The 27,059-nt window shown below is 54.0% G+C and overlaps 4 protein-coding genes across 4 annotated transcripts; 1 reads left to right on the forward strand and 3 right to left on the reverse strand.

The window, feature by feature from the left end:
• Positions 1-703: 703 nt before the first annotated feature.
• Positions 704-2,403, reverse strand: LOC149285651 (INO80 complex subunit E-like). Its single transcript, XM_089495131.1, has 7 exons — positions 2,323-2,403; positions 2,109-2,179; positions 1,778-1,830; positions 1,552-1,627; positions 1,382-1,475; positions 1,075-1,203; positions 704-925 (listed from the first exon to the last, which is right to left on the reverse strand). The coding sequence occupies exons 1-7, from the start codon at positions 2,401-2,403 to the stop codon at positions 704-706; spliced, it is 726 nt and encodes a 241-aa protein (XP_089351257.1).
• A 5,186-nt stretch (positions 2,404-7,589) lies between these two features.
• Positions 7,590-8,213, reverse strand: LOC149285652 (dual specificity protein phosphatase 14-like). Its single transcript, XM_089495028.1, has one exon. It carries the CDS (start codon positions 8,211-8,213, stop codon positions 7,590-7,592), a length of 624 nt encoding a protein of 207 aa, XP_089351154.1.
• Positions 8,214-10,994: 2,781 nt separating this feature from the next.
• On the forward strand, positions 10,995-14,021 carry LOC149285653 (uncharacterized). The gene is made up of 8 exons (XM_089495132.1): positions 10,995-11,123; positions 11,238-11,297; positions 11,452-11,509; positions 12,382-12,571; positions 13,090-13,136; positions 13,229-13,277; positions 13,414-13,480; positions 13,869-14,021. The coding sequence occupies exons 1-8, from the start codon at positions 10,995-10,997 to the stop codon at positions 14,019-14,021; spliced, it is 753 nt and encodes a 250-aa protein (XP_089351258.1).
• Positions 14,022-14,789: 768 nt separating this feature from the next.
• LOC149285654 (seizure protein 6 homolog) lies at positions 14,790-26,611 on the reverse strand. Its single transcript, XM_089495133.1, has 19 exons — positions 26,520-26,611; positions 25,721-26,139; positions 24,485-24,634; positions 21,901-22,152; positions 21,580-21,713; positions 21,301-21,493; positions 21,032-21,217; positions 20,443-20,611; positions 20,173-20,336; positions 19,400-19,594; positions 18,248-18,386; positions 17,799-17,995; positions 17,522-17,716; positions 17,246-17,437; positions 16,179-16,370; positions 15,863-15,901; positions 15,476-15,593; positions 15,081-15,183; positions 14,790-14,819 (listed from the first exon to the last, which is right to left on the reverse strand). The coding sequence occupies exons 1-19, from the start codon at positions 26,609-26,611 to the stop codon at positions 14,790-14,792; spliced, it is 3,159 nt and encodes a 1,052-aa protein (XP_089351259.1).
• Between the last annotated feature and the right edge of the window lie 448 nt (positions 26,612-27,059).

Genomic DNA, 27,059 nt, shown 5'->3' on the forward strand with positions numbered 1-27,059 from the left:
GGGACGGGCACCGGTAGAAGTGTTTTGTACGTGTCAGGTTTGGCGCGGGGTGAAAGGGGGTGGGGGCCGATCACCCTGTATTTGCATGTTTTTGCCTCCTCCTGAAAACCGCACTCAATAAATGCAAATGAATCTGCCCTCCGCCTCCGAGTCTTATGTGCGTTAACAGCGACGTTCCCAACACCGACGATCACTGCAGGCCAAGCGCCTCAGCCCCGTCGGATCAGCCCGGGATAGCAGAGATCACTCGTCTAGATCGCACATGCGCAGTAAGACTCAAAACTAGAGCGTGGAATAAAAAGCTGCTTCCCAGTGCGTTTCCTGAGTCTCTTTTAATACTAAATGCACCAAACCCCCCCCCACGGCAGGCTGAGCCTGGAACCTCAGAGCAGAGACATATAATCAGGAATAATGAACATACTTCCTATTTCTGCCAGACCCCCCAACAAAAAACGACCGACGCTCAAACAAAACCAAAGCTCCATCGTTAGGGGTAATGAGAGCCGGCGGACGAAGCATCAGGTGCAGGAGTCCAGCTCAGGGTAAAGTCTCAGTCCTTAAACATTTACATGAGTCTGGCAACAGCCCCGGCGTAACCCTCAGTCCCAGAGTAAGGCTGCCACTGGGGAACATGCGCAGGACTAAAGCCCTTTCTCCCTCTTGGAACAGGGGAGCAGCGGGTATCATACGCCCAGCACGGGGTTCACTCGGGAATGTCTATGACCAAGTCATCCTCTTCATCTCCATCCAAAGGCCCCTCATCTCCGCTGCCCTCCCCGCCATCGCTGAACATCTGCTGGGGCACAGTACTGAGGATAGTGGGAGGTGGGGTGAGCTTGCTGGAGGATGACAACGGAGTCAGGGCGGACGTGCGAGAGCCAAAAGGCAAGACGTTACCGCAGCCGGTGGGGGAGCCCAGTGGGATCTGGAGAAGAAAGAAGAGGCCAGGAGTGGAAAGAGAGCAGAGAACAGACGGGAGGTAAGGGGACACGGGGTAACAAGAGGATTAAGACATTCCCGTTACATTATACATCGACCCCTTCCACGCACGCACGGTCACACAGACACCGGTACCTTGGGCTTCTTTGACTTAACCCAGCGGTTCTTTCTGTCTTTCTTGGGTCGTTCGGGTTTGGGGGGCGTAGTGTTGGGGAGAGGAGCCAGATATTCCGAGGGGAACGGGGTGTAGGGGGGTGAGTTCATCTGATGATGGGGGGGAAAGGTGAGGAGGAGAGAACACAAAATTATGAGATGGGATGTCGCAAACTCAGATATCGAGGGGAAAAAAAACAAAAGCAAAGCAGTGCAGACAAAACAGAACGCCGAGGAGAAAACCCACGAGCAGCGGGAGGAGGAAAACCGCTCGAGAGGGAATACTCACAGCGCTCATGTACGTGCCCCCGGCTGCGTGCAAGGACAGGCTCGTGGAAGAAGAGGGTGGAGAAGAGACCTGGCCGGCGGGGGGACTCCGTTTCCTGTAGAGGCAGGAAAGGCTATCAGAAGGCATCGACAGAGCCCCAGCAAGGACCGCGGAGCACACAGATAACTTACCTCTTGGCTGAGGGGGCGACGGGTCCGCGGACACCCTCGGTGTCACTGTTGTCAGAGGAAGCGGTCACATCAGAGTCTGCGAGACAGGCCGGGTGGGTTATGCCAGATCACAGACTTACACAGTTCCCACTCAGTAATCCCACTCCCACTACTCTCCTAACGTTCCTCCTCCCGTCACCTTTTATCCATCCCCGTTCCCGAATGACCCCACTCGCCCCCGAAATACCTGATGAGTCGTCATCAACGTTCTCATACAGCAGGACTCTGTCCAACAGGAAGCTGAAAACAAGAAAGACACCAATGAGCAAGAACACAAAATTACTCAGAGTAGGGCGAGCGGGGGGAGGGCACCGCCACAGAGGGGAGCCCCGCGAGAGAAGAGGGGGAGAGAGCACCGCCGCAGAGGGGAGCCCCGCGAGAGAAGAGGGGGGGGAGAGAGCACCGCCGCAGAGGGGAGCCCCGCGAGAGGGGAGGGGGAGAGGGTGCCGCCACAGAAGGGAGCCCGCAGGAGGGGTGTAGTAGGATGTAACGGTGAGTAGAAGGGCCAGCGGGGTTACCTCTTATCTCTGGATACTTTGAGCAGCTTCCGCTGGGCTCTCCTCAGCTCCTCCTGGAAACATTCCTGCTCCTGAGACAGACAAAGGGTTAATGTGTGAGGTTCCCATTCCATGCGGCAGTTATTATTATTATTATTATTGAACTGCAACTCTCATATCCTCGGGCACAGCCCTAGAGGTGCGCACACTGCCCGGCCCCCGTAGCTCCACTTACATAGACGAGGAATTTCAGTTTCCGCTTGAGGTTCTTGTATTTCCGCTTGTAATCCACCTCTCCGTCCCCCGGGCCGTTCATCTCTGCGCCCGGAAACAGTGGGGATGGCAGTGACATGACGCTACATGCCTCAGACACCACAACTCCGGTGTAGAACCAGGTACTTCCGCCCCTTGTTCGCGTCACTTCCGTAACCAACAGATAGCCAATCAACAGCCCAGGATCTGCACGCGTGAACTATCAAGTTCCGGCCAATCAGAAAACACGTTTCCCAGCCAATCGAAGAGTGAAGGTTAGTTCTGTCTTGGGCGGCCAATCCGCGCTGGGTGGGCGGGGCCACTGCGTGAGCGCGAGGTGCAGTTTAAACATGGCGGGAGATGGGGAGATGCGGAGTTTCGCTAGGAGGCTGCTGCAGGGGGCCACAGACCTCAGGTGGGGCCCTATAGGTGATGGAAGACATGACGTCACGAGCGAATAGTGACATCAGAGCCCTACGTTAAATTAGAGTTGTGTGTAAATATATGGATGTATGGATGTATGGGTACCTCAGGCATGCCGGTGTGTACAGCGCTGGTGTAATGGGGGCCCTCTTTTCATTAACCCTTTCTTGTGCCCCTGCAGTGCCCTCACTCACTCCGTGGTGCGCTCTGCGTACTTGGCTCACTGCGGGAAGCGAGTGCTGCCCCCCCAGGAGCGTCGGACCCTCAAGCGCATTGTGGAGGAAGAGCTGCTGAAGATGCAGGTACGTGGGGGCTGTCAGCCGCCGCAGGTACGTGGGGGCTGTCACCCGCCGCAGGTACGTGGGGCCTGTCACCCGCCGCAGGTACGTGGGGGCTGTCACCCGCCGCATGTCACCCGCCGCAGGTACATGGCGTAGATAATGCAGGGGATTAGCAGGATCCCTTTCACAGTCAGGAGATGGGGCGGAATAAATACGACGCTAATGCTGCCATTTAAACCAGTTATTAACCGGACTTACTGGGAACGTTAATGGAATCTGTGTATGCAGAGAGCTGCTTTAAAGTAACTTTTCTACCTCGCGTGGCCCCCTGTATGATTTTTCAAAACCTCAGAGCAAAACATTGTCTGAGATCCCCGGGACTGCTATATGGTGTTAACCCCGACCCTGCTGAATAATAAAACTTGAAATCATCTCATTTTGCCCAATAAACTCCCTTTATCTGCAGACCTGGAGCCGCCGTCGCTGTCAGTCATGTGATATTTTCGGTGACTTTCCCGGCTCAAACACCACACGGAGCTGATGCTTTATGGCGATGCTAATGAAGTCCGTTCCTCCATAGACTTTTATTAGTGAGAGAGTCCAACTAGGTGATTAAGACTGAGCCATTCTATTGTTCCCCACAGGCAGTATGATAAGGGGTCGCTGTGTTTAGTAGATCGGGGATCAGATAACAGAGCGAGAATCATACAAACGGCTGAAATGCAGCTGTCTGAAAACTTTATATTATGGGGCAAAAACTACAACTGGGGTAAAAAAGAAAAGCGTGTTTTTAATCCGATATGAGGAATAAATATTTTGTGTGTTCTGCTTCTGTAATGTAAATTTGAGACGTGAGAATCGAATGATCTGAACAAGAGACCTCGGAGGTCCCCAACACTTATTTCTGGACGTGTGGGTCGGCTGGGGTCAGGGCAATGATTCCCAGCGGCGCTGGCGTTGTGGGTCGGCTCTGTAGTTGTTGCTGATAAATCTCTCTGTCGGCAGGAGGACTCCAGTGACGATGAGCCGCTCGTTCGGAAGGTCCGGAAACGAGAGCGCAGTGATAGCGACGTGGACCCCGGCGCCAGGAAGGAGCCCCCCGACAAAAAGAGCAAGCAGGGTGAGGGAGGGCTGCGTGTGAGCCTTGCGGTCGGGCGTGTAGTACCGGCTCTCAAACTGCCTCCTGACTCTGTGGGGGGTAATTCCGGGGGCTTTGGGGTTAATCTTTAAGCATATGTTTTGTGTGTTTCAGGCGGCAGATCAGAAGAGGAGGATTCTGGGATAGAACCTTCAAGAGACATCAAGAGACTGTCGGGAAGCTCTCCAGAAACCACCGTGAAGACCAAAGCTGTTACAGACAGCGAGAGCGACCTGGAGGCGACCAATCAGAAACAAGAGAAGGGGAGAGGGTCTCAGGACAGCCGCAAGATAAAGAGAGGGAGAAGCGCGCTGCCCCTGGAGAAAAAGAGCAAGAACGAGAGTGCTGCGGCGAGATGCAAAGAGACGCCAAGCAAGCCAGCTGGCAAAAGAATACCCAAGACGCAAAAGGGGAAAAAAAGAAAAGAGACAGTCAGCGACGATGAGACGCCGCGAAAGGGCGCACCAAAAAAAGAGACAGACGGTGAAAGTGAGGATGAGAAGCCAGTAAAGAAAAAGAGTGCACGGAAAAAAGAGACGGACAGTGAGAGTGACGATGACAAGCCGCTAAAGAAAAAGAGAGCTCCGAATAAAGAGACAGACGGTGAGAGTGACGATGACAAGCCAGTAAAGAAAAAGAGCACTCGAGAGACAGACAGCGAGAGTGAGGATGAAAAGTTGCTAAAGAAGAAAAGTGCATGGAAAAAGGAGACAGTCAGTGAGAACAATAAGCTGCCAAAGAAAAAGAGCGCTCCAAATAAAGAGACGGACAGTGAGCGTGAGGATGACAAGCCGCTAAAGAAAAAGAGCGCTCCGAATAAAGAGACAGACAGTGAGAGTGACGATGACAAGCCGCTAAAGAAAAAGAGCGCTCCGAATAAAGAGACAGACAGTGAGAGTGACGATGACAAGCCGCTAAAGAAAAAGAGCGCTCCTAATAAAGAGACAGACAGTGAGCGTGAGGATGACAAGCCGCTAAAGAAAAAGAGCGCTCCGAATAAAGAGACAGACAGTGAGAGTGACGATGACAAGCCGCTAAAGAAAAAGAGCGCTCCGAATAAAGAGACAGACAGTGAGAGTGAGGATGACAAGCCGCTAAAGAAAAAGAGCGCTCCGAATAAAGAGACAGACAGTGAGAGTGACGATGACAAGCCGCTAAAGAAAAAGAGCGCTCCGAGTAAAGAGACGGACGGTAAGCGGAAGGCAGGAGTCACAAAAAAGAATTCCATAGACAAAGAGAAAGCCAATCATGGAAGATCTCGGGGTCAAGAAAAGAAAAGAGCGCAAGAAACGGACGGCGAGAGCGAAGAGGTGGAGAAAAGACCTCGCGAGGAGACGTCGGACAGCGAGAGCGATGGAGAGAGCGGCACGAAGGAGGCAAAGGGGAAAAAGACAGACGGGGATAAAGAAGAGAGCGAGCAAGAAGATGAGACTGCTGAGAAGACGAAGAAGGCTGGAGAGAGCGACTCGTCCGAGGATAAGGGCCACAGCAGCAAGAAGCAGGACAATGTGTGTGGGGGAGGGGCCGGGGTTCACGCACAGCGGGAGGAGCCGCAGAGCTCACACTCTATTCCTCCCCCACAGGGCTCTTCGAAGGAGGAGCATCCGTCGGTGGTCCGCTTGAAGCGTTACATCCACACGTGCGGAGCGCGCAGGAACTACAAGAAGCTGCTGCTGGGCTGCCGCTCCGTCAAGGCCATGGTGCAGCTTCTGAAGAATGAATTGGAGGAGCTGGGGGTCAAAGGTGAGGATGAGTGGACGGGGCTGGAGGGTGAGCGACCCGGGACCGCCGAGCCAACCCACCTAACACCCCAGCCCCCCCCCCCCGATGGAGGAGCAGCGGGGGGGGGGGGGGGTGAGGACAAAACCGGCATCACGATATTCCTTTCCTCCTCTTCAGGGAAGCCGACTCTGGAGAAGTGCCGGGTCGTGCGGCTCAAGAGGGAGGAGGCGGCGGAGCTGGCGGAGTTGGATACGAGTAACATCATTACCACAGCGGGTACGTGACCCGGACCCCGCCGGCAGATCGGCCCCATTCGGCCCCCGGCTAGTCACCCATCTCTCAAACCTTAATCTTAGATTCAGGAGCCGTATGTCTATCCCATGCATGTTTAATTACCCTCACTGTATTACCCTCTACCACCTCTGCTGGGACGCTGTTCCACTTATCTACCTTCCTCTCCGTAAACTAAAACTTCCTTCCATTCCATCTCAGTCTCTGACTCTCTAGTGTTAGATTCCGGTCTCTCGTTGTAACTTTTCTCCTCCTTCCTGTATTTAAATGTTTTTTTTAATTTCTCCCCAAACGATGCAGATCTTTCCCCGAATCCTCCGTGTTCCGGCTCTGTCCATTAAACTGCCCCAGCTTTACAGATAGAAATAATCAATGTATATGTTTATAATCCCCGCCCCTTTATGTGCATCCTGTGGGAGGAGCAAGGATTATTCCTCCCCAGCAGAGGCTTTACGTCGTCGCAAAGCGCAGGCTGGTGGTAGTTTGATGACATCACCCGATGTAAAGCGATCGCTGTCAGTTTAACGTGCAGGGAGGGGGTATACGAAAAGGCACCCGAATAATTACTCTCCAAACAGGCGTCGGGGGCAGAATGCCCCGCCATCTGCCCTAGTTGCCCCAAGTGGCTTAATAATTCCCCTGCACGCAGGAGCCGGAGTAAATGGGGGGGACCCCCAGTGTCAGCGTGGGATTGATGAATGAGTCGGGAGGTCGATACGGTTGGTTACCATGGCAATTGCACCAGTACTACTCCTTCCGCGTGTCCGTTAACTCATTACTTGTTTCTTTGCAGGTCGCCCTCGGCGACGTTCCACTTGGAACCCCTACCAGCCGTCCCCGACCCGCGACCCGTCGCCCACCAGGTACCGGAAGGACCTGGCCTCCGACTCCGATGAGGAGGGGGCCCCGCCGCGCAAGAAGAGGCCCATGGACTGGTCCTGCCTGCAGGGCATCATCAGCGACGACGGGGACAGCGACTGAGCCCGCCCCCTATGTTTAACCCGCCCTCTCCACACGCCCCGCCCCCTCTTTCTGTGTTTTGTACGAAATGCACTTTTTTTGTATCCGTCCTTTTTAATGTCGATTTGTAAATAAATGTTACCGTTTTCTCATAAATCGTTTTTATTTAGAAACATTGATTCTGCGCCGTCCCCTTTATTTCTCCCCGGCATTTATTCCTCATCCTTCAAACACGCGCCGTGATCCTACAAACCCGAGCCGTGGCGGAAATCTCCCCCGTTCGCCGTTTTTTCACCATTTACAGTCTCTCGTTGGCGGCGCGGAGTTCCGGAAAGCGTCTCTAGAGTCGGGTGTTATCGGGGTGGTAATGATGGCTCCGGTTGTCTCGTGTTTCCCCCCACAGTCCCGTGGAGAGCAGATCGTTTTTTTTTTTTTTTATCTAAACCCCCACACCGGGATGAGGCTGCGAGTCTCTCGTTCGTAAATGTCCGGCACGAGGCCGAGCGGCGACGGCACCAGCCTCGCCGTGTTCTTGCCGAAGAGCTTCTTCTCGTACTGGATGAGCTGCTGCCAGAAGCCGCCGTTGGGCCGGACCACGGGCCGCCGGGTCTTCACCCACTGGTGGGCGTCGAGCAGGGACAGCCGGTGGTATTTCATCAGGTAGGCGATGCAGAGAGTGGCCGAGCGGCTGACGCCGGCCACGCAGTGCACCAGCGTCCGGCCGTTCCGCTTCCCGTTCTGGTGGATCCGGTCGGCGACCGAGTCGAAGTAGAGCGCGAGCGGCGCGTGCGGCAGGTCCGGCACCGGCACCTTCACGTAGTCCACGTCCGGCCAGTTGGAGTTGGGAATCTCCAGCGTGGCGTTGACGATGCACGTGACGTTGCGGGCGTACACCATGTGGCGGCTGCCGGCGGCGTTCCCGCTGGAGAGGTAGAGGCAGGGGCTGATCTGAGCGATGCTCCCCGGGCCGGAGACCCCCGTGCCGCCGCTCACCTCCACGGGGGGCTTGGACACGGCCGCAGAGGAACGGCGGAGGAGCCGGTGGCTGCGGAAATTCATGGCGGGGAGCTGCAGGGGCATAGAGAGCCGCGGGGGGTGGGGGTGGGGAGCGAGAAACGGCAGATATGGAAGCCGGGGCCACGGGGGCCGAGTCTCGCCGTCCTCAGCCTGTTGGGGCAAATAAACAACAAACGGGTTTTCAGATATACAGAGAAATACATGCGCACCCCACACTAACGGCCCCCGGGGGCCACTTCCCCAGCATGGAGGAATGCCGCGCATGGATATAAATCCCCACATAACGGTATTTTTAGAACATCCTACATGATGCATGAACGTTGGGGGGGGGGTCACCTGACCTCCGGGGAGAGCGGAGCCGGGGCTAACGGTAGAGAGGCTGCTCGGAAGGGGCTACCTGTGGCCCCGGAAAGTTGTCGTGGAGGCCACTGAATGAGTCGCGCTGTGAATCGCAGCACTGCAGGGGTGGCCAGAAATCCCACGAGTGTCCCGGAGCCCACCCTACCCCTACGGAGCCGGACGCTGCCGTGCCTGCTCTGTGTATACGTGCCGTGGGGGAGTAGTAGTGTGTGCGTGGTGGGGCAGCACTGCCGCTGTCTGCTCTGTACCTGAGCTGTATATATGTGTCTTGGTATAGTAGTGCATGCATGGTGGGGGAGCACTGTCACTATCTGTGCTTTGTATCATGCTGTAGTAGTAGTGTGTGCGTGGTGGGGTGGCACTGTCGCTGGCGCCCCGGGGTACCTGTGCCGTGTATTCATGTCATGGTGTGGTGGTAGTAGTAGTGTGTGCATGGTGGGGTGGCACTGTCTGCTCCGTACCCGTGCCGTGTATACGTGTCATGGTGTGGTGGTGGTAGTAGTAGTAGTAGTGTGTGCGTGGTGGGGTGGCACTGCCGCTGTCTGCTCTGTACCTGAGCTGTATATATGTGTCTTGGTATAGTAGTGCATGCATGGTGGAGGAGCACTGTCACTATCTGTGCTTTGTATCATGCTGTAGTAGTAGTGTGTGCGTGGTGGGGTGGCACTGTCGCTGGCGCCCCGGGGTACCTGTGCCGTGTATTCATGTCATGGTGTGGTGGTAGTAGTAGTGTGTGCATGGTGGGGTGGCACTGTCTGCTCCATACCCGTGCCGTGTATACGTGTCATGGTGTGGTGGTGGTAGTAGTAGTAGTGTGTGCGTGGTGGGGTGGCACTGTCGCTGGCACCCCGGGGTACCTGTGCCGTGGGGTAGTGTCCTTACCTGGGTGCTGCAGCCTTTCGCATGCGATGCTCTGCCTCCTTCTCCTGCGGCGGCCGCCTCTTTATGCTCTGCAGAGGGGACGGAGCTGCTGTCAGCGCTGGGGGGGTGTGAGGGGGTGTGAGGGGGCGTGAGGGAGGCGTGACAGACGATGCCCCCCCCTCACCGATATACATATTCATGGCAGGAACTGTAAGCAGCTTCCGTTAACCCCGTCGGGGCCAGGCTGCAGGGCTGAGCTGTGCTATCCTCAGACTGTGGACCCAGCGTCGGGGCAGACGGTTACTCTGGGAACTGTTATATAATATAATAACCCCGCAGAGCATCGCACCATTAACACATTATTTCCCCAAATATTGTATAAAAAGGAATGCTCTGAGCCAGAGAGCTGACAATCTATTGGAACTTTGCCTGATAATTCCATATATTAAACATATTTACCCCGGCAGGGAGTCGCTGCCTCTCCTGGGGATCTGGGGTATTTTGATGAAGCTGTCGCCTGCATTGATGTCACTGGTGGGATAGTGTGCTAAGGGCTATGACATCATCAGTGTAAAAATCCAGTCAGCAGGGACTTTGAATTATGTCATCATCTTTATTTATATAATAATATACGATATGGGGCATATGATAATATACCGGGGTATATAACAACACATTGGGGTATATTAGGTACACACTTTGCATTCTGGGGTATATAATAACACACTGGGGTATATAATAACACACCGGGGCATATAATAACACACCGGGGTATATAAGGTACACACTTTGCATTATGGGGTATATAATAACACACTGGGGTATATAATAACACACCGGGGTATATAATAACACACCGGGGTATATAAGGTACACACTTTGCATTATGGGGTATATAATAACACACCGGGGTATATAATAACACACCGGGGTATATAAGGTACACACTTTGCATTATGGGGTATATAATAACACACCGGGGTATATAAGGTACACACTTTGCATTATGGGGTATATAATAACACACCGGGGTATATAAGGTACACACTTTGCATTATGGGGTATATAATAACACACCGGGGTATATAAGGTACACACTTTGCATTATGGGGTATATAATAACACACCGGGGTATATAATAACACACCGGGGTATATAAGGTACACACTTTGCATTATGGGGTATATAAGACTAGGGGACATGTTTACTTTGTCTCATTACACATGAATGGTCAGTCTGCTAATAAAGGGGTTAAATGAGCTAATTATGCGGCTTTCAGTGATTGGCTGCTGTTAATTAGCTAATGTTATAAAAACTCCCAGACTCCCCCTCTCCCCTTCCAGAGAGTAGACTGCGTTTGGCTCTGTTTCTGGGGTAAGGGGGCAGTTTGAGGGGTAACTGGGGCTGGGATTTGACCTCCTGTGGTGTAATTAGTGATTTGGGGTCAATTAATAGAATTTTTCACTGATTTTTAATGGTTTCGGTCTGCAGATTTCTCCTGTTTGACCCTAAAACCATTTTTTTGCCCCTAGCGCGAGGCTCGTATTAACCCCGGCTGCGATGCTCTGCTGTCTCCGCAGGGGCTGGTGACGCTCTGCAGACATGCCCAAACGGCTCGAAAAGGAGGCTCCTCCCTCTGAGCGGGACTTAACCCCTTCCTCCCTACATCTCCTGAAGAGGGCCCAGCTCCAGCAGCACTGCAAGAGGCTGGGACTAGGTGGGAGAGGAAAGGTGCGGGATGGGGGAAATCCCGGGTTATTTCCACTTATACTTTCAGCATGCGCGTGGCTCGGGGCTAACGCTCTATTCTCTGTATCAATATTTTTGGCCCCTGTTCCTGCGCAGAACACGGATCTCATCCAGCGGCTGCGGGATCACATCAAACAGACGCTACCTGCTGATCCGGTGAGTCGGGCTCTGTACCAACTTCCCCAGATAACGCGTTCTGGGGGGAGAACATTCGCATCCCCCTCCCCCCGCACCATGTCTGACCCCCCTCCCACCCGTACGGGGTACGATAGGCTGTTCTGGTCTCAGGTGTTTTGATGTTTTTTGATAGGCGTCTCCGGTCGCTCCGTCCCCCGAAGAGCCGGACGAATCTGCGAAGGAGCCGACAGGTAAATGCTTCCGGATAGATCCGTGCCCCCCGCCCCACGTCCGATCTGCCCCGCTGATCTAACTGCTGGCCGCCCCGGACTGGGGTTAACATATTACTCGTTTTTTGAGGGGTGCGTATCAGTCTCACAGCAGGGGGTAAGTTTGGGTATAAACCCCCACAGGAGGCAGCACTTTACATATACTGAGCAGTAACACGTGACAAGTGTCCCAAAGCCCCAGACTGGGGGGGGGGGGGGGGATTTTTTTTGGGGGGAGCCCACCCTCCAGCATTTAAAAATGTAATGGGGTCTGCAGCTTGGAGTGCAGCCAATTGGGTTGCAGCGTTCACACCCCATCTTTGCGAGCGTACTGTGTACCCCCCTCCCCTCGGTGACGTTACGATGGGAGAGCGCACAAGGGTTGCCATGGTAACGGAGCGTGATGTCGTCGGTGATGCTGTGTGTGCAGTGAGCTATTTTTAGGGACCAGCAAAAGCGAGAGATCAGCTCTGTAATCAATATGGCCGAACGCAGCCACTTCTGCTATAAAGAGAGCGGGACCCCTGTGCGTGCGCGCCTGTGCCCCCCGTCACTGTCTCTAATGCTCTGAATCATAAGCCCAGAGGGTGAAGTGTTAGATTTCCGGTGGGCCGGTGTGAGTCCGCATGGGGGTGGGGTGGGGCCCGGACTCCTCCACCGGTCTGGGCCTGAGCTGTGCACGCATGGGGGCCCCACCGATTTGCCCTGATAGGGGGTAAGAGCCACTGACTGCCGGCTGCCCGTCCGTTGCTGCTGTGTGGCGGGACGCTCGGGCTGCGCAGGTACTCAGGGGGTCCCACCAGGTAACAGCCCACCAAACACGTGCCGCTTCCATGTTTTTTTGTCGTTTGCAGAGCGTCCCGGCTGGTGCGTCGTCCACGGCCTGCGGCTGACTACGGCTCGATGGGTTCCGCTGACTCTTCGCTGCGGCCGCGTCTACGTGACCCACGGGGGCTCCTATGTGCCCCTCCACCTGATCCCCTCATCCTCGCCCACCCCACCGGACCTCCAGGACAACCTGATCTGCGGGGAGTGCGAGGAGAGGTCAGACGCCCCCTGAATCCTTCAGTTTTCTGGTGGCCCTGTTGGCCCCCGGCTCTTTACTGTCTGAGCCCTCGTTAGCTGAGCTAATAAAGGAGTCACAGAGAGTCACACAGACCCCTGTACGTTCTACTTTTACCCCCTGTAGAGGCATCTGGTGTATCTAATAGCCCCCCCTCGGCGGTGGATTCCGTACTTTTACTACCCTCTCTGTACAGAATCCCTTCTTTAGCTGTGGATGAAATCTCCGCTCTTCCCTTCTCAGAGGGCGACCTCTCGTTCTTTGTACAGTTAATGAACGGGTCACTGGGGGGGGTGGGGGGGGTTATTTATATCGGCCCCGCACATATTCATATTGCGTTATAATACCCCCAGAGTTCCTCGGATCTCGGCTATTATCACGACCTGTGTAACGGAACGCGGTTCTAGATTAGTAAACCAGGCATAACTCTGGGGGTTCTTTTCTATTTTATTACCCCCCCCCCCCCGGGGTATATTAATGATCGTATTTCCTCTTTCAGGAATCAGGAGAAGGAACTGCGTTGCCAGCAAAGGTCGAACTCTCAAGGTACAAAAATCTCACCCGGTCTCCGGGGGTAAAATAACCCGCCTACCCCGGGGGGCAAAAACAGAGACTGAGACGTTTTTGATCTTTTTCAGATAAGAATAACCCCCTTAATGGGCAAGTGGGGAATTCTGACGTGAAGAGGTGAGTGCATGCGCGTGACTGCCAGTCGCTGCACCTGGTCTCACATGCCCCTTCGAGGGGGGCCCGCGGGGGCCAGGGGTTGTTGCCCCACTGGGGTCCCTGCGTTGTGATGGCTAAAGACGTCGTGTTTTCGCAGTACGTCCCGATCCCGCAATAAATCCGGCCGCTTCCAGCCTCAGGAGGATCCAGAATACGCTCGCAGGGTAAGAGGGGACTGCAAAGGGTTAAATCTGGGGATTGCTTGTGATTGGATTAGAATTAACCCCGGACTCAGACATTATTCCTGCCCCTGTGACCCCCCCCTGCAACATAGTGGTTTTTTGCCCTGTAACATAAGCTGAAAATATTTGGGTTCCATAGGGGCAGAATTGGGTGGCTGTAAGATTATCCGTTTATGATGCGCATGAATGTGAGGTTTCGCATTTGGTTTGTTTTTCCCTCGTCCTCCGAACCGGGGTAACCTCTGCGCATGGAGGGACGAAGGGGGGGGGGTAGATCCAGACGCGGCTCAGGGCTGCTTTGTATAATTGCGCTGGGGGTGGGATTGGTTTTCGTCGAGGGGGCGCTCAGCTCTCCGCTCTCCCTCCGCAGGTGGACGAGCTCCTTGGTAAACTGGCCACCGGGCAGGTTGACTCGGAGAAGGTCCTGCAGCCGGTCTGCCCCGCCGTCATTCACTCCCCTGTCGGGAAGCAGGAGGTCAGCCCTCTGTCCATCAGCCACTTCCCGGGGCTGCCCCTGCATTAGGGGGCGCTGTGCTTTTAACAGTTTTATATAAAAGAGGCAAATAAATGATTTGTTTTGATGTCTTTTTGGGGGTTTTTTGTAATGGGGGGGTGCGACTCCCAGTCTAATAGAGGATAGTGTCTCTAGTGTTTAGAGCGGGGAGAGCTGTATATTTACACACAAATACAAGACTTTATACAAATCTCACTCTTTATTGCCTGAAAATAAAGCCAGTTTGGAAGTGTTGCCGGGATAGACGCAGAGAGGGGATGAAACGCGTCGGGTGACGGCCGTCTTGTCTCCTGACGAGGGATAAGGTGATGAAGACACGCAGCTGGGTGATTGCTGACAGGGCAGGGAAAGGGTTAAAAAAAACCACAAACCAATGAGGTGCTGGATGGGATGGGAGTGATTCTGCCAAGGCTTCTGGGGAGGAGAGGGTTAATGGCGCAGTGCTCTGCCGGTCACAAACTTTGTGTGTGTGGGGGGGTCACATGGAGGAATGCTCTGCACACCACTGGATGGGAAAAGAAATGGGTGGAAAGAAGCGATACTCTGCAAGGTGTTGGCGCTCGGTGGTCTCCCGAGCGGCGGTGAAACTTTGGCACAAATGACGCTTACAAAGGTGAGAGGTCACCGGCTGCGGCCTGAGAGGGTCACGCGATGAAGGGGGCGCGGGGTGGTGCGGCGGTGACGTGACTTCGAAATAAAGACCCTCGATCTGTGAATAATTTTTATGCCTTATTTGTCCCACAACCCCCCACCCAAAACCCACAAACTGCCCCCACTTCAGATCGACACCTCGTACTCCCGCGTGTCCTGCAAGACAGAAAAAGGGCCGTTAGTGAGCGCGGGTCGCGGGCCGCTGTCGCCCTCTCCTGGATAGGCAATCCTATCCTGGGGCATGCATTGTACCCCAACCTCTGCTGCAGTCTCCCCTTGGGCAAGGCCAGGGTTACCTTTCTAGGGCAGAACCCACAGGAGCCCTGGCCCCTGCCTTAATTAACCCCCTGGAACCCAGCAGATATACAGCAAGAAAAAAATCAAATGCCCCAATCTAGTTGCCCCGGTGGCACTTACCCCAGCCTCATATAACGGGTTGTTGAAGTCGGACTCCACGGTGATCGGGCTGTATGAATGGGAAGCCGGGAATGAAAATCCAAAGAGGGACTTCCCCTGAAACCTGAGGAACCAATCAGCAAAGAGAGCACGGTTACCGGGAGCAACACCCCTAAAAAAGCATCTACCCAATGTCAGGAAGAACCTGCCCCGCACTGTAAAGAAGTTCGCTGAAACCTGTAAGGACTGCCCTGGGGTAACAGAGAATCCAGCTGCAGGGGGCGCAATCACGAAGCAGCCAATCCAAACGCAGGGAATCGTAACGGATGAGAGCCCGGAACCTGCCTTTTCCCACCCCGAGAATTACCCCTTTTCAGTAAATGCCACGTCTGCGCGTCTCGCGGGAGACAACTCACTTTGTGTAATAGATGTAAATCCCACCAATCAGAAGGATGACCAGGATGATTGGCAGGAAGATGGCCAGCGCAATGTTCCCGCCCTCCATCTGGTGGGAAGGATCTGTTGTCTGGGTAACTGTAACAGAAAGGAAAGTGGATAAGAGGGAGAGCCAATTAAAAGCCTCTTGACATTTTCAGGTATCCAATGGGATGGCATGGAATTGTAACAGTAGACAGGAAGTGATTGTGTTTATGGCACACATGACATCACAGCTCACAGGAAGTGGTGTTTGTACAACAGTAAATGATGAAATGTTTTCACTCCAGTGTGATGATGTGGTAATGGAGATATCTTCTTGGTGATAATGATGTCACCACAGATAATCCGTCGTTACGTATTCAGACCTTCCAATTTTCTGTCGTCAAGAAGCTCCTCGTAGGCAACTGGAAGCAGAAAACAGACAGCATTATCGTACTGCGGGTGCACCATTTAATGGCTTCCCCCAGAGAAAGGGATTGATTGCTCGGGCCTTGCGTGGAGGTACTGGTTCGAGAAACGCCAACAAGGGGGCTCCAGGGGGCCCAATCCCAGGGGCAGGAACCCACCAGCCCAGGCCTGTGAACCTCCTTGACGCACAAGCCTAGGGCCAGGAGGCATCATGGGACACAAGCCCAGTTCGGGGAGGCTGTAGGAGGCATGAGCCCAGGGGCAGGGACTCACCCTTGCAGAGGGGCGGCTGGCTGGTCCACTGGGACGGATGCCCGGGGACACACGTGATGGTGACCTCGCCTATCAGCTCAAAGCCCTCGTAGCAGAAGAAGCGCAGCGCCTCGCCCGCCTGGTAGTGGTGCTTGTACAGAGTCTGGTAGCCGTTCTCAGGGACCCCGGGGTTCAGACACGGCTCATACTTCACTGAAAAAAAAGGGGCACGATTAATCGGGGCAACAGTGACACCCGGTGGCTGCCCCGTGCAATAACATGTCTCATAACACCTCATTCATAGAGTCATTCGCGGGAAAAGGAAAAAACTCCCAAAACCAGCTAAATTTTACAATAAACATTTTTTGACAGTATTTCCAACGTATGGATCTGTGCGGTCCGGGCAGGCGGTTCCGCTGCGGTGGGATCTCCGTCGGTCTCCGGAACGCGGGACTCGGGTCGGATCCCCCCGGGGAGAGCGGAGAGGTAAGTGTAGCGACAGCTGGAGCCCCGGCCCTCGCCCTCAGCCAAGGCCCCCGCTTACGCAGCACAATGAGGGCCCTGTCACCGCACGTCGCCCCCCTCTGGTCACGGTGAGTATTACCGGGTAGGCTGCGTTATTTTTATTATCTTTTATTTATACAGCGATCTCTTTTTCTTTATAGAAGCCGTATTTACGGGTGTTTTTGATACGTTGTATCCGTCGCGGTATATTCAGTAACGGTGGGGGAGGGGAAGCAGGGTCGGTGTTTCCAGTAAAATGTACCACGTTCTGTGATCCGGGAACGTATCTTTCCTATAAGGGGTCTTCCCCGTCCTGCACCAAACAACCGGGTATAGGGGCGTAAACTGGGAGTTTCACATTTATTACCCTATACCCAACACGGCGGCCCCCTATAGATCCCTGATACCCCACAGCAGGTAATCTCACCACGGCCCCCTATAGATCCCTGATACCCCCACCAGGTAATCTCACCATGGCCCCCTATAGATCCCTGATACCCCACAGCAGGTAATCTCACCGTGGTGCCTTGACTGTGGGGCTGTTTCGGGGGCCGCGGGAGGCGCATGATGGAGCTGATACTCACAGACGCACTTTGGGATGCGGTCGCTCCATTTGGGGGTCCCGGTGTCCCTGTTGTAGCAGGTCAGGGTCTTACTCCCTTCCAGAGTGTACCCCTCGTTACACGAATACTGGACCCGCGAGCCAATGGGGAAGCGCGGATCTGATGTCTGGCGGCCGCCGTTCGCAATCTCCCCGGGGTCTGCGCAGTTCAGGACTGGGGGCAAAAAAAAGCAGGGAGTTTAGGGAATTATGGGTAATTATACGAAATAACTTCCCAGGGTGAGGAGGCGTGGCTCACTTTTCTCGCAGGTGGGCGGGGCATTGCTCCAAGACAGATCCCACTGGCAGGTGAGGATATCGGATCCAGTGATGTCATAGCCAGGTTCACACTGATAGGTCACAACGGTGCCGCGGATCAGGTCGGGGTGCGAGGACGTCTTCCAGCCGTAGGGCACCTCGGGGAGCGCGGGGCAAGTGTCGTTCCGTGGGACCTCTAGCAACACAAGAGACGGGTTATTGCGTGGAAGAGCGCTAGAGCATCTGGAAGGCTAACGTGGGCTCCAAGGGGCCCGTACCTTTGAAGTGGATGATGAAGCCTTGGCTCAGGCTGAATACGGGGTCGTTGGGGTCAGACTGGAACTGAAGCGTCACGTCGTTGGCCGAGGAGAAGAGGTTGAACCTCTGGTGGACCCCCATGTACTGACCGAGAACCCGCGCCGTCAGGTCGTCTCCGTCGTACACGGTCAGCGCGTCGCTGCGTCGTATGTTCAGACTGCGGGGCAAAAGATGTGAAGAGTGACTTCTACCCCTCCGGACGGGGCAATTACACCTGTGTGCATCTAACTAAAAGAGGCCATAGTTACCCCGACCAGAGGGAAACACGACACCATCTGCCCACAACTTGCCCCAGAACTGGCCCCGGTATTTAACGTGGCGGACGGGTACGCGGTGTGAACATGCGCACCCCTGTCCGCGGGGGCCTGATCGCTGCCATACAGTAAGTGATAAGCGAATAGATTCTTACATCTCTATCTCTAGGAGAACCCGGCGATCCTCCTGGACGTGGATGCCCCACACGCAGTCCTGGCCCTTGCCGTAGTTCTGCGGCCAATCAGGAGACAGGATCATCCCGGCGGGCTCCGAGATCTCACCCCCACACAGCGCTGTCAGAGAGACGGAGGGGAGAGGAACGGGTGATTATTATTGAATTATATTATATTGATTTCTATAGCACCATCATATTCAGTAGCGCCGTACAATGTAAATCCTACCCAGGCCATTTCCAAACACTTTGATTTAAATTAAACAGTTTGTTCAAATTTTAAATATTAATCTCTAAATATTTAGATTTACTTTCTAATATTTATCATTTATTATTGTTAGTTTTTTTCTATTTAACAATTTTTTGTTTTCATTGTATTTTCCTGAAATAACATTTTTTTTTTTTGGAGAAAAACTAAATTTGTGGAAATATTTAAAATATATATATATTAAAAAAGAAAATCTTAAAAATGTCACAGAGTATTTTTGTTATAATTTCCAATGCAGCTAAACTGTGTATTTTCAGCTGGGCCGCGGGCAGTTAACCGGGGGGAGCCGTATTAGTTACCATGGCAACTGGCGCACGCAGTGCTCCGTATTCAGAGTTACTGCCCCGTAATTAAGTTGCGAAACGCGTGGGGCGCGCATTACAGGAAAAGGACAACAGGTCGGAGGGGAGGAAAAAATAACTCTGGATCGGTTTAATATAATTACCACCGAAAGCGAGAAAAGCAGAGGGGTTGGTTGGGTTTTTTTTACCTGCCCCCCCCCTCCCGGTTTCTTTTCTGGATTATATTTCTATTTTATGTATAAATTAATTTATTTAATGCCAATATTTCCACTAGTTACAAGATGATAATATATTCTGGATTAACCCCCCCTTTACGTGTGTACCATGGGAGCAGCCATCTTAACTTCCTGTTCTTGGGACCTGCAGGATTATTCCTCCCCATTAAATTATCTCTCCCCTGTTGCTGATTGTTGTTGATTCAGGGCAATAATAAAGTGTTTTGCCCCCTCTTGGGGCAGATCTCAGCTTCCTGGCGGTAAAATAGCCCTTCTAGTAAATCTTCTACCCCGTTGGGATGATTTACCCCGCAGGTGCCTCTGCCATCCCCGACAGGGAGTCTCGTACCTTTACACACCGGCTCGCTCTCGTTCCAGTGGGGGTCGGCAGGGTCCACGCACTCGATCACCGAGGGGCCCTGCTCCAGCATGTACCCCGCGTTACAGGAGAACGAGACCAGCGCCCCAGGGCCAAAGAGAGGGTCCGTGGTGCTGAAATTCCCGTGCGCCAGGAACGGCTCATAGCACCGGGATTCAGAGAACACTGCAAGAGAGACAGACAGAGATCCAACACCTAGAGCGCGAGACAGACAGAGCTCTAACACCCAGTGTGCGAGACAGACAGAGATCCAACACCCGGAGTGCGAGACAGAGATCCAACACCCGGAGTGCGAGACAGACAGAGATCCAACACCCAGAGTGCGAGACAGACAGAGATCCAACACCCAGAGTGCGAGACAGACAGAGATCCAACACCCAGAGTGCGAGACAGACAGAGATCCAACACCCAGAGTGCGAGACAGACAGAGATCCAACACCCGGAGTGCGAGACAGACAGAGATCCAACACCCAGTGTGTGAGACAGACAGAACTCCGATACCAAGTGTGAGAGACAGATTGAGAGAGCTCCAATAACCTGAGTAAGAGACAGACAACAACCTCACGGGGAACACTGAGACAGCTCTACCCTAACAAGATCAGGAGGAAGCACGAGACAGACTGATAACACCACAAGCCCACAGAGAGAATGCCGAGACAGACATAGTAATAAGAGCTTGGAGAGCGAGAGCGAGAGCGAGAGAAGACACTCCTGGGGTAAGACAGACATCTCCGGTTAATCACCTTCGTAGCGCAGACTGAGCAGTAAAGGGACCGTCGGGTTCTCTGAGATGAGCTCTATATAAAGAGACTGCGCATCGCTCAGGAGACCTCTCTCTGGGGCATCATCTATATCCGAATCGTAGGCCAGAGGGGAGAGAGGGGAGCTCCCCGAGCGCACGACCAACCTGTGTGGAGGGAGAGAGAGAGAGAGAGAGAGAGAGGGGAGGAGAGGGCTTAAGATGGAGAGATGAGAGGCGATCCCGGGGCCGACGCGAGGATGGGGTCGCTCACCTGTCGTTGTCCTCATCTAGCGACACTCTCTCAAAGTGCAGGTGGAGCCGCTGTCCCTCCGAGGCCTCAATCAGCCAATGGCAGCTGAGATTGTTACCATGGATACCTGAAACATCAGGTGCCACGATACGTCCCACCGTGGCGTTTCGGATGATTCCTCCGCAGGACGCTGAGAGAACGACACAAAGAGACGTCATTCCAGATAAACCCCAAACCCTCTGGATGACTGAGCAGAACTGCGGGTTACTGTACCCACCGGGACACAAAGGGTTAAAGGGAACCATTGCCAAAGTGCTCATTTTTGGAAGATATCCTCAACTTACAACTCAACTTTTTTCTGTTTGCTGTGTGCAGCCATTTTGAATCTATAGGCCCCGCCCCCTTCTGCTCTCCTCCAGGAAATCTGCTGTGTGGGATCCAGAACCAACCTGCCTGCTCTAAAGTCTCTTCATGAGGTGTGGGGAGCGGCTGGGCAGTATGCTTCTATCCAGTAATACCAAATACCCCCCAAAACCAAAATACCCCATATATATATATATATATATATATATAAACACCCCCCACCCCCCCGTAGAGATGGCCACCGCACCTGCGCACACCGGCGGGTTTCCACTCCACTGTGGCCGGGTGATGTTCAGGCACACCAGGGAGTCCTGTCCTCTGAGGGTGAAGCCGGGGGCACAGCGGAAATTGGCGGCTCCCCCGGGGTGCAGATCCGTGACCGTTACCTCCCCGTTCTCAGGCCGGGGGGGAAAGACGCAGCTCAAGACGAACGCTGCAGGACGGAGAGCCGGCGCTTAGCAACAGTGTACTCGGTGTATGTAATAAAGGGTGCAGGATGATATGTGGGGCAGTTACCTTGGTAACGCAGTTTAAAGGAGCCAGGGTTGGTGGTGCGGTAGGTCTGGAAACGTACTGCAATGTGATTGGTGGGGCTGCGGATCACCTGACCCTCAGCCATCAGTGTTTCATTTGCAAGCAGGAAGCGCCGGTCCTCCTCGAGCCCCTCCACGCTCAGAGCTTCCTCCTTGGACAGGTTCAGCTTCTCCACCTAAAGTCACAGGCACAGTGATTGGTCCATGAGGAGCGTAGCTCCGCCCATACTGCATGTGCAGCCATTAATAGCGCCTCTCTCACCTGTATCTCCACTCCATACCCAAGATACACGGACACGCTATACGTACAGTCCAGGCCGCCAAAAAAGGACCCGCCGGCGTATTCCGGGGTCTCCAGGATCCCCTCCGACTCCGAAATATTATTATTACAAAACACTGCATAGAGAACACAGAGCGTCGCTGCTGTCAGTATACGGGGACAGATCCCCGCTGTCAGTATACGGGGACAGATCCCCGCTGTCAGTATACGGGGACAGATCCGGCTGTCAGTATACCGGTACAGATCCCCGCCCTCGGTATACCGGTACAGATCCCGCTGTCAGTATACGGGTACAGTCATTACCTGGGCTGTGTACTGTCGTTACAGTTGTGGTCGTAATCAGCGTGGTTGTGGTCTCTTCCTCTCCCTCGGGGGAGGGTCCAGGACCCCCGGTGGGGGCTGGAGATGGTGGGGTAAGGGTGCTGAGAAGGGGAGGCAGGGAGAAGGCTCCACCAACTGCTGTGGTGAGGACCCCCGAGGCCTCACTGACTCCAACGGTCGCCACCTCCTCAGACAGCGAGATTGGGGCAGCCCGCGTTGGCACAGAGGTTGTACCTGCGAGAGAGAGAGAGAGATGATAGACACACAGACAGTAATCTGAGATAGCTTGCCACAGGCCACCAGTGCTCAAGCAGCTACATCCTCTGCTCTGCTTCTACCTCCTACAAGAAGCAGCTGCTGGGCGGAGCTAACTCCCAGCACAAAGAGCTACCATAGAGAAGCTAAAGCTGCATAGGTGGTCAAAGCTCCATCTGTGATTGGCTGAGCCCCATGTCTGTTTTCCAATCAAAAGACATTATGATTTAACACAGCCTGTGATTGGATAAAAATGGTTGGCCCTCTTGGCGGAGGAGGCATGCAGGCGGTGTGGAGGAGGTCAATGGTGGCAAACGTGTGCCATTACTTCAAAATAATGTACATTTGGGCCAAAAATAGGTCACTTAGAGTCCATTGGGCTACCTGGTGACCCATTATTGGAAGCCAAGTACATGCTTTTAGACGTGATATAAGAAAGTTTTACTAAGTGGAACAACCTCCCAGCAGAGGTGGTAGAGTGTAATACAGTGAGGGGATTAAACATGCATGGGATAGACATACGGCTCCTGAATCTAAGAGGAGACCAACGACTGATTAAGGTTTGAGTCATTACAGACTAGACGGGCCGGTTGGGGATGATTTGGGCCGCCGACATCATGGCTGCTGTAAAATATCGCTTCCACCGACCCGATGAGACAAAAAGCAATGAAGTTCTGAGAGCAGCAATAAGGGCTCCGCCGAGTACTTTGGAGACAGCAGCGAAGCTCTAGATCACCTGTTCTGGATCCATTACTATGAGAGAGCAGCTCCGCTCTGCCAAGCCTGGGGTGATTGGGAGTAGTCAGGCTTAGGGTCTGAAGGGGAAACACAGGCTAGAGACAATCTGTTCTGGATCGGGTTCTACAAAGAACAGGAGGTTCTGGATTAATGTCTGCTGGGAGGTTCTGGAGACGCAAAACTCTCTTTACCTCCGCCTGGATGCTGGGGACTCGCGGAAACTTCACCAAACGACTAGATTGTTTCCTGTTGGTCTCAAAATATCGGTGACGAAATATATCGGCCGAAAAGGGCTTTATCGGCAAAATAACGAAATAATAAAAAACGGCCGGAAACAATCGTCCGCGGGGGCCGGGCTGATTACCTGCGCGTCGGTCGCACAGTGCGCGAGCAGCATCTCGGCAGGGAAAAGAAGGAACCCAGCGGAGTCACGTGAATGCACATCACGTGACTCTGCCCCGGTCCTTCTTCCACTGGGGGCGTGGCCCGAGAAGTTGGAGAGGAAACAGCGGGGCCCCTGCAGTAGTCTGCGAGTGAGAGGTCGGCAGTTCAGGTAAGGGGGTGGGGGAGGGTGAATGAGTATCTGTAAATGAATATATGAGTGTGAGTATGAGTGTAGGGGTGGCATGGTATAGGGACCCTGTAATCACACTTCTAACATGTGCTGGCTGCCTGGACATGATAGGAGTGTGATTGCTGTTAGACATTATATATATATATAATATTGTTATTGATTTTTTTTTGGGTGTGTTAACCATTTTTATTAAAAGTAAGAAACACACAAAATGGGACAAAAATGCAATAACAATAGTTAGTATAGCAATAGAACCCCCCCCCCAGCATGGTTGAGTACCTGAACCATCATTCTAGTATAGTAAAGTACTAGAACCACCCCCCTGGTATAGTAAAGTACTAGAACCACCCCCCTGGTATAGTAGAGTACTAGAACCACCCCCCTGGTATAGTAAAGTCCTAGAACCACCCCCCTGGTATAGTAAAGTACTAGAACCACCCCCCTGGTATAGTAAAGTACTAGAACCACCCCCCTGGTATAGTAAAGTACTAGAACCACCCCCCTGATATAGTAAAGTACTAGAACCACCCCCCTGGTATAGTAAAGTACTAGAACCACCCCCCTGGTATAGTAAAGTACTAGAACCACCCCCCTGGTATAGTAAAGTACTAGAACCACCCCCCCTGGTATAGTAAAGTACTAGAACCACCCCCCTGGTATAGTAGAGTACTAGAACTACCCCCCTGGTATAGCAGAGTATTATAACTACCCCCCTGGTATAGTAGCGTACTAGAACTACCCCCCTGGTATAGTAGCGTACTAGAACCCCCCCAGTGTAGTGGAGAGCTGGAACCTTTTCTTTCTAGGACAGGATATTTCTGTAAATGTCTTACTGAGTTCGGGGGGATCAGAGGCGCCCGGAGGGTGATGGGGAGGGTTGGGTTTTGAGCTGCCCAAGGTTGGGCAGCTTTGACGCCAGGGTATTTGCTGCTTGTGGCACCCCAGCCGTGACCCGCGACATGCGCAGATCCACACGATCCGGGGGCAAACGTCACCCACCTGTGAAGAAGACATCCTGCTGCAGAAAGTCTTTTTTCAGGACAGCTTGATGTACGAGTTGCTCCAGAGAGACAGGGTCCGGACGCCCATGAGAGGCGGTGTGCGGAACGTCAGGGGTCTCTGTGCCTTCTCCATCCACCAGGGGCAGACCTGGCGGGGGGGGGCAGAAAATAAGACAGGGGTATTAGTTCCCACAACCTCGGCCCTCAGGCCAGGTTTCACAGAGTAGGAATTAGAGACTCCAAGTACCGGTGTCGGGGATCCTTTTTATTTGACGAGGGGACCTCTGAGGTTTGTTGATTGTCCATTTTAGGCCAGTGTTATAGACGTGGCCCAATCATCCGACCTGCCGTGGGTACCGCCAGCCCGAGTGTCCCGAATGCCTTCCCTCACCCCTCTCCTGTGTCTGGGGGGCAGGGGCGAGTGTGTGGGCTGGCGACGGGGGAGGAATGGAACCAAGGATGGGGGGGGCAAAATAGAAGGGAATAAAGCCCTGAGTGGGAGGTGAGAAAACGGAGTCGGGGAATGGGAGAGGCCGTGTGGAGTAAGCATGGAGCTGGGGGGGGGGGGATCTGCATTATCACATGTGACAGCGACACGGCCCACCTGTCTGATACCCCTGCCACGGACATACTCAGGCCAGGGGGGGGCAAGTGTGATTAACCCCATCACTGCCACAGGCCCACAAAACATCCCCACCACCCAGCGACCCCCCGCTATATATTCACTCACACACATACATGTACTCCAGGCTCACACGCAGATCGCAAAATAATGCTTCCTGTTTACACACCATGCACCCACTGGCAGCCACACGCGTGTACATGTCATTATCCGCAAACAAAGGCAGCAGCAGACCCTCGCTCGCACACGCCGCAGGTCGCATCCTCCTCTGTGCATTTATACATACGCATCGAGGTGTACATACTCCACGCATGTGCATCCGCAGCTACGGGGGGGGCTGCATAGCTTCATAAATGCACATAAACACGTATGTCATGGGGAATGCATGCATGTATGTAGTGAGATCTGACTATACACGTATGTCCTCTGCGCTGGAGAATACCTTCCCCAGCTTCATACGCCATAAAATATCCCCCGTCCCACATGCAGTCATGCTATACATCACGGTTATGACATGTATGCGCCGTGCAGCTCTGCGTGTTTATCTGTGTGCGGGATCATGTAGCACTGCAGCAGGACGCCGCGCATGCCGTTGCGTTCCTCACCTCGCACGGGAGCCAGGATGGCCAGCAGCATCCAGCAGACAGGGAAGAGAGGCGGCATGCTGCGCTCCGGGTCCCCGCAGGACGGGCTGTCGCTGCCGTGTATCCGGGCGCAGGGGACGGGCTGTCGCTGCCGTGTATCCGGGCGCAGGGGACGGGCTGTCGCTGCCGTGTATCCGGGCGGCTGTCTCGCTCAGGAGACTGCGATGGTCGCTCACGCACACCTCCTTGTGTCTCGCAGAAAAAGGTGCAGCTTCTCTCCCACCTAGAAGACGAATCCCCCTCCTCTTCCTCCTCCGGGGTGTGTTGGGGGGGGGTGAACGCCGTCGGTACGGACCCCGGTTGGGGGCGATGTCGGTGCTGGTGGGTACGAGAGACGCTGTGACAGCAGAAGGTGATCCTTCACCGGCAACTGAATCAATGGCTGTTCTAGGAGGGGAGAGGATGGGGGGGAGGGAGAGGAGGAGAGACGGCTGGTGGATGTGACACCAGATGGGACTCAGACAAATTGTGGTCCCCTGTGGGGATGGGAGCAGGGGGTGCCAGCCCCGCCGGGGGGTAGTAATATTTAATTAAAGGGGGTAATAACCCGTTTCCCTGACGCCTATTACTTACAACAATAGCACCAAAGAGGCTTGTATTTTATACCCTGCTCCTGATTACTGCTGGCAGTTACCTGATCACGCCTCTCCCTCTTACCACCGAAGAGGTCGGAAATGCCTAAACCGGGGGCCCGGGGCCACTATGTGCTGGGCGAGGTGTCACGCAGCGCTTCTTACAGCACAGGATAGGAGAGCATTAACCCTCACAGGGCTCCGGCCACCTGCCTGGAATGTGAAGGGTTAAAGCAGGTGTGCGGTGAGGGGAGTCCCAGCGGGGCAGGTAGATGACCCGAGGGCATTACAGGTTACATGTAGGATGGCGGAATGGCACTGCGAGGGTCTATGTGTTTCAGCACCGGCCGCGGTGGGACAGCTCCGGGGGGGGGGGGGGGGGTTACGGCAGCCCCGGCCGGGGTTCGCACAGTCAGCCCCTCTCTGTTTTTAAAGAGGTACACACAGTATGTGACGCCCTCCCCGGCTGTCTCTGCCGTCTCGTTTTGCTGTCTCTGCCCAGTTTCTTCCACCTCTCGGGTTCTTCTCCCTCCCCCCCTCTCTCTGCTCTCCCCCCCTCTCCCTGCTCTCTCTGCATTGCAGGCTCTGCGGGGCGCTGGGAGTAGCGCTCCCTCCATCCATATCAGCGTTATGAGAGATACAGGGAGAGGGGCCGGGGAGCCTGCGAGGGAGAGACGGCGATACTGGGGCCAGCGGGCCGGGACAAGGGACACGCAACACGGAGCCTCATACAGA

The sequence above is a fragment of the Sceloporus occidentalis genome, unplaced genomic scaffold, assembly GCF_023333645.1.
Source record: "Sceloporus occidentalis isolate IW3139 unplaced genomic scaffold, rSceOcc1.0.p SCAF_76, whole genome shotgun sequence".
In the NCBI taxonomy this organism is placed as follows: Eukaryota; Metazoa; Chordata; class Lepidosauria; order Squamata; family Phrynosomatidae; genus Sceloporus; species Sceloporus occidentalis.